General features: G+C 52.5%; 1 protein-coding gene across 1 annotated transcript; it reads right to left on the bottom strand.

Moving 5' to 3' along the window:
* Nucleotides 1–4,986: 4,986 nt before the first annotated feature.
* LOC126652231 (olfactory receptor 14J1-like) lies at nt 4,987–5,946 on the bottom strand. The gene has a single exon (XM_050338900.1). The coding sequence runs from the start codon at nt 5,944–5,946 to the stop codon at nt 4,987–4,989; it is 960 nt and encodes a 319-aa protein (XP_050194857.1).
* Nucleotides 5,947–6,394: the final 448 nt, after the last annotated feature.

The following is a 6,394-nucleotide window of genomic DNA, read 5'->3' as shown; positions in this document are numbered from 1 at the left end:
GAAGGATCACTGGCCCTGCTCCTGCTGGCCACACTGTTCTTGATGCAGACCAGGATCCATTGGCCCTCTTGGCCCCCTGGGCACACTCTGGCTCATGTTCAGCCTCCTGTCAATCAGCACCCCAAGGTCCCTTTCCACCTGGCTGCTCTCCAGCCACTCTGTGCCCAGCCTGTAGCGCTGCAGGGGTTGTTGTGGCCAAAGTGCAGGACCTGGCACTTGGCCTTGTTGAACTTCATCCTGTTGGAATCAGCCCAACTCTCCAGTCTGTCCAGGTCCCTCTGCAGAGCCCTCCTGCCTTCCAGCAGGTCGACACTCCCTCCCAACTTGGTGTCGTCTGCAAATTTGCTAATGATGGACTCGATGCCCTCATCTAAATCATCCATAAAGATGTTAAACAGGACTGGACCCAGCACTGATCCCTGGGGACAACACTGGTGACTGGATCCCAACTGGATGCAGCCCCATTCACCAACACTCTCTGGGCCCGGCCCTCCAGCCAGTTCCTAACCCAGCACAGAGTGCCCTGTCCAAGCCCTGGGCTGCAGCTTTTCCAGGAGTATATTATGGGAGATGGTGTCAAAGGCTTTGCTGGAGTCCAGATAGACACAACCACAGCCTGCCCCTGATCCACCAGGTGGGGCAGCTGATCATAAAAGGAGATCAGGTTGGTCAGACAGGACCTGCCCCTCCTAAACCCGTGCTGGCTGGCTCTGATCCCTTGTCCATCCTGTAGGTGCTGTGTGATTGCACTCAGGATGATCTGCTCCAGAACCTTGCCAGGCACTGAGGTCAGGCTGACAGGCCTGGAGTTTCCCGGGTCCTCCTTGCAGCCCTTTTTGGAGATCAATGTGACATTCGCCAACTTCCAATCATCTGGGACCTCCCCAGAGAGCCAGGATTGTTGGGAAATGATGGAGAGTGGCTTGGCTTTCTTCATTTTATCCAATAAAAGCTCCTCTATTTCAGCCTAAAGCCATTGTGCCGTGTTCTGCCACTACGGGCCTTGGTAAAACATATCCCTGTGACTATCTTAGACTGTGAGCACTATGTGTTCATCTGCAGACACCTTGGAGAGTGCTCAGAGATGTACCTGCAAAAAGTTCATCCCCATTTTTCTTAGAGGCCTGTGGTGGTGCATCCTCCCCCCATTGTCCTCAGGCCTGGTCGATGATCTCAGGAGCTTCTGAGGAGCCTTGACCAATGGAGCTGAGCAATGGAGAGCTCCTGGACTGGACCAGAGGTGTGGAGAAGTGTCCCTGCACTGGACCAGGGGCTCCTGGATGATACAGATGGGAACAATCCTAGTGGGACAGCTGGGAAACACAAGATAATCAGTCATCCCAATATATTTTGGAAAAATTTTGGAAACTCCAGAGTAATTCCTGACACAGGGATGGAAATTCAGCAGATAACTAAAGCCAGTGCCCTTGTGAGCCCACACCCAGTGGTGCTGAGGGAGGCCCTGGGAGCTCCCCAGCACCTCCCTCTCAGTGGGACACCTCTCGCAGCCTCTCGGAGTTCAGGAACCCTCCAGTTTGCAACACTGCAAAGAGCGTCGCTGATGCCCAGGACAATTCTGATCCCCCTACACAAACACTGCTCCAGCTGTGACCCTTGTCTGCTGGGAAACACAAAGGGATGTGTGGGAGGGTTTCACTGACAACAGGGAGAATTTTGGAGAGGGAACTTTACACACCCAGATCTTGATGTGTGCACACATCTCTGCCTGGCTGTAGGTGTGAATTGACTGTGGTGTGAGTGTTGTTATTGGGAATCTATAATTCAGTCAGATTTCAATTGCACAAATTATATTGAATTGCTTGATAACAATCAGTTGCTCAATAATTATATGCTATTAAACACTTTTGCCCCCTTATCTTTGTGACCAAATCCTTTGCACCCTCACCCTCTTGCATCCTAAAGGTTCTGTGTAAATCATTGCCTTTCACAGAAAATTATATTTTTGTGACTTCCACTTTAAAATCGTCCTCCTCAGCTAAACTACAAAACAACTCCAATTAGCTGTGGAAGAATTGAAGTCATAAAGACAATAAAAGGAAGGAAAATAATTTGTTTTTCTGTATTTTAATGAGCCCCACAGCGTGTTTAGAGACAAGTCTATTGTCCTCAACTACTGAGAGAAGATTGAAGAAGCTGCTCAAGAAGTCAGAAGCCAAACTCCCGGTCCCTTGAAGCATTGCTGGGCCCCACTGAGGGCAGGCACTGACAAAGCCTCCCCAGGGACTCCTTCGAGCAGATCCTTGCAGGCCAGGAGTGCAGGCAGACAAAGGAAAGTTGCTTGTGGTGGCCTGAGGGGCAGAGGCAGCTGCCAGAGCCAAGGGCACAAAGGCCTGGGTGCCTTTGGGCCTTGCAGCCCTGCCAGAGCCCTTGGCCATCTCTGCTGCAGGCTGTGCTCCCCTGGCCCTGCTGCTCCTCTGGCCTTGCAGGCTGCACACACCCCTCCTGCTTTCCCACCCCCCTCCCAGCAGCATTTCTGGGCCCTCCCTGATGGCTCTGCTGTCCCCCAGCTCTGGCTGCTGCCATGTGCACTTGGCCTTCTTGGCTTGGATGCTGAGCCCCTGTGCCCCAGGACATCCCTGACAGAGCCCAGGCCCTTCTGCTGGGGGTCCCTGCAGAGCTGAGCAGATCCAGGTCACCTCCCATTGCTCTGCCAACCCCTTGGGCCTGCTCTGGGCCCTGCAGGTCCTTGCCCTGCTCCCAAGGGCTGTGGGGGTGCTTCATGGTCAGGGCTTGGGCTTCAGAGCTCAGGTACAGGATTAGATAGAACTTTGAGAGGTTTGTTGCTTTGCTGGCAGGGTCTGGTTCAGGATTAGGGTTTGGCAGGATTAGAAGTAAACCTTGGCTTTTTATACTAACAGTGCAGGTTTGGGATTGGGGTGGGCATTAGAGGAAAAAGAAGACTCTGGATTTCTTTGTTCTGGCTTTTCCTTTGACCTCTGGGTGAGTTTGGAATTAGAGCAGTGGATTCCTTTCCATGGGAGGGGCAGCACTTTTGGGTAGTGTTGGGGCTTGAGGTTACAAAGTGCATAAAGGTCTCTCAGGAGTGTTTGCACAGCCAGTGTTTCAGCACCCTCAGCATTCTCTGAACCTGATTTTACCTCATCAAAATCTTTCCTCTCTGTTGGCCAAGCCTCTCTTTCCTTCCCAAATATCCAATCTTTTTCCCCATTTCCTTCTAATCTCTCCCAAATCTTTCATCTGGATGGGCTCAGCTTTCTGATGACACTGTGCAACCTGAAGGAATTAAGAGACCCATGTGACAGTGCAGGGCCTCATGGAAAGAAAGGTACACAGGGACACTGTGAAATCTTGTGGAACCAGGGGGCCATTTAACATTTTGGGCCTTGAGGAACACAGAGAACCCTGAAACCTTTTGGAACCTCAAGGAACCAGGGAGCCCTTGTGTCACTGTGGTGCCTCATGGAAACAAAGGAACCCTGGGACACAGTGGAACCTCATGAAATGAAGGGGCCACTGTGACACTACAGGGCCTTTTTGGAGCCAAAGGAACCTGTGGACAAACTGGGACCTCCTGGACTCAAGGTGCCCTTGTGACACTGCAGGCCTTCTGGATGCAAAGGAGCACTGTGACCCTGGGGAATCTTGTGGGACGAAGGGGCCATTGTGACACTGAGGAATCCCATGGAATCAAGAGGCCATTGTGCCAAGGCATTGTGGAGCCCAAGGGAGCCTGGGACAGTGCAGAACCTGGTGGAAACAAAGGAACACAGGGACACTGGGAAACTTTGTGGGACCAAGGGGCCATCTGGACACAGGGCAAGCTCATAAAATCAAGGGATCTTGGTGACACTGAGGGGCCTCCTGGAGCCAAGGGGACCCTGGGACATGATGTGACCTTGTGGAATGGAGGGACCATTGTCACAGTGGAGAACCTCTTAGAATCAAAGGGCCATTGTGATGCATGGAACCAAGGGTCATTGTGACACTGCAGGGCCTCATGGAACCAAAGGTATGCAGGGACACTGTGGAATCTCCTGGAACCAAGGGGCCACAGTGACACTGAAGAGTCTCATGGAAACCATTGTGCCTCTCCAGAACTCCCTGCCCTGAAGGTTTCTGGCCATCAGGCTGTAGCTGAGGGGCTTGGGCAGGGCCATGAGGAGGGGGTAGAACAAGGGCTGTGTCCAACTATGCCAGGAGGGCTGTGCTGGGCAAGGAGGAGGAGGCTGCAGCAAACAGTGGCACTGCTGAGCTGAGAGGAGCAGGGGGAGAGACCTTGTGCCTGCCCACGCTGGGCAGGAGATGCCCCAGGATGGCAGCTCTGAAGCACTCCCAGCATGTCCCTGGGAACAGCAGGGGAAGACTGGATTCAAAAATCAGGCTGGGAATGCAAAGAGCAGGAGTGTCCTAGTGTCACTGCAGGAGAGTTCCAGCCCTGCAGCAAGGGCACAGAAGAAGTGACCCAGTCCAGCAGTGCCCTCAGAATCCTGTAGATGCTGCCAGGGAGGCCAGCTCTGCTTCACAAGTTCCCAGTGCCTGTCCCTGCCTGTGCTCAAAGGGCTCCCACCCTCAGGACTGTGCTCAGAGAGCATTCAGGCCTTCCAGCCAGAAAGGGGCTAACAAGGATAGTGTGGAAGTGGAACGAGCAGCTCTGCATAGCCCAAGCTCTGCTGCTCCCTGGCAGTGCTGTTGTGCTGGGATTATTGTGCCATTCCCCTTTGACAATCTCCCCTGTCCTGCAGTGTGCTGTGCTTTGGGAACAGCTAAGAAGAAGGGTCTTGGACAAAGAAGGCACTGCAGGGTCTTTTTTTTGTTTAAATACTCAGAGAGCACAATTCATCTTTTTTACATCTTTGAGTCAAATTCAATGGGTAGAGACTAAATTAGAAGGCAGATACATAATAATATTTCATTGCAAAGGAAATTATTGCAAGAAGAACCTGATGACCTCCATGAAAAAAATGATCAGAAGGGCTGTACCATTACGGCGTCCCATTCTGAATGCTACACACCAGAAGACAGGCATTTTATTGCTCCTGAAAAGCATCCAGTCATCATTTTCCTTATGGCATCCTTGAGTTCCTGGTTCCTCAGGCTGTAGATGAGGGGGTTCAGGGTTGGAGGCAACACCGAGTACAGAACTGACAGAGCCAGATCCAGGGATGAAGAGGAGATGGAGGGGGGCTTCAGGTTAGAAAATGTGCCAGTGCTGATAAACAGAGAGACCACGGCCAGGTGAGGGAGGCACGTGGAAAAGGCTTTGTGCCGTCTCTGTTCAAATGGGATCCTCAGCACAACCCTGAAGATCTGCACATAGGAGAAAACAATGAAAATGAAACAACTAAATACTAAACAGACATTAAACCCAAGAAGGACAATTTCCCTGAGGTAGCCTGAGTGTGAACAGGAGAGCTTGAGGATGTGTGGGATTTCACAGAAGAACTGACCCAAGGCATTGCCCTGGCACAGGGGCAGAGAAAATGTATTGGCTGTGTGCAGCAGAGCATTGAGAAACCCAGAGGTCCAGGCAGCTGTTGCCATGTGGGCACAAGCTCTGCTGCCCAGGAGGGTCCCGTAGTGCAGGGGTTTGCAGATGGCAACGTAGCGGTCATAACACATGATGGTCAGGAGAGAAAACTCTGCTGACATGAAAAACGTAAAGAAAAAGAGCTGTGCAGCACATCCTGTGTAGGAGATGGTTATAGTGCCCCAGAGGGAGTTGTGCATGGCTTTGGGCACAGTGGTGCAGATGCAGCCCAGGTCTGTGAGGGAGAGGTGCAGCAGGAAGAAGTCCCTGGGGGTGTGCAGGTGCTGGTCGCAGGCTACGGCGCTGAGGATGAGGCCGTTGCCCAGGAGGGCAGCCAGGGAGATGCCCAGGAAGAGCCAGAAGTGCAGCAGCTGCAGCTCCCGCCTGTCTGAAAATGGCAGCAGGAGGAACTGGGATATGGAGCTGCTGTTGGGCATTTGCTGCTTCCCCAGAGTGTTTTCATCTGTTAAGGAGGAAAGGTCAATGCTGAGTTAGACCAGGCTGCTGCAGCCAAACAGGACACATCTGACAGCCACCCCACTCTCAGGCTCTCTCTCCTCACTCAGACCTCCCTGCACCTTCCTCCCCTGAACTCTGGCTGTTGCTCCCTGAGAGGACAATTGGAAGCAGAAAAACTGTGATGGACTCCTATGTGTTCTCCCACTTGCACTACTGCCACGGTTAGGAGTGGTTGTGGATATTGGAAATAAATCCCTGACATTTCCATGGCACTGCAGATCAAGTCTTGTGGGTTCTGAGGGCACAGGGACAGTCCCTCAGTGCAGACAGAAGAGCTGCTCTGCCCATCAGTCTCTGCTCAGCTGCCCTGTGCTGGCAGCTTGGAGCTGCAGGAGCATCACACTCAACTGTTCCCCTACACAGAAA

Source organism: Myiozetetes cayanensis, unplaced genomic scaffold, assembly GCF_022539395.1.
Source record: "Myiozetetes cayanensis isolate MyiCay16 unplaced genomic scaffold, myiCay2020 scf709, whole genome shotgun sequence".
NCBI lineage: Eukaryota > Metazoa > Chordata > Aves > Passeriformes > Tyrannidae > Myiozetetes > Myiozetetes cayanensis.
This window is presented reverse-complemented; position numbering and strand designations above follow the sequence as displayed.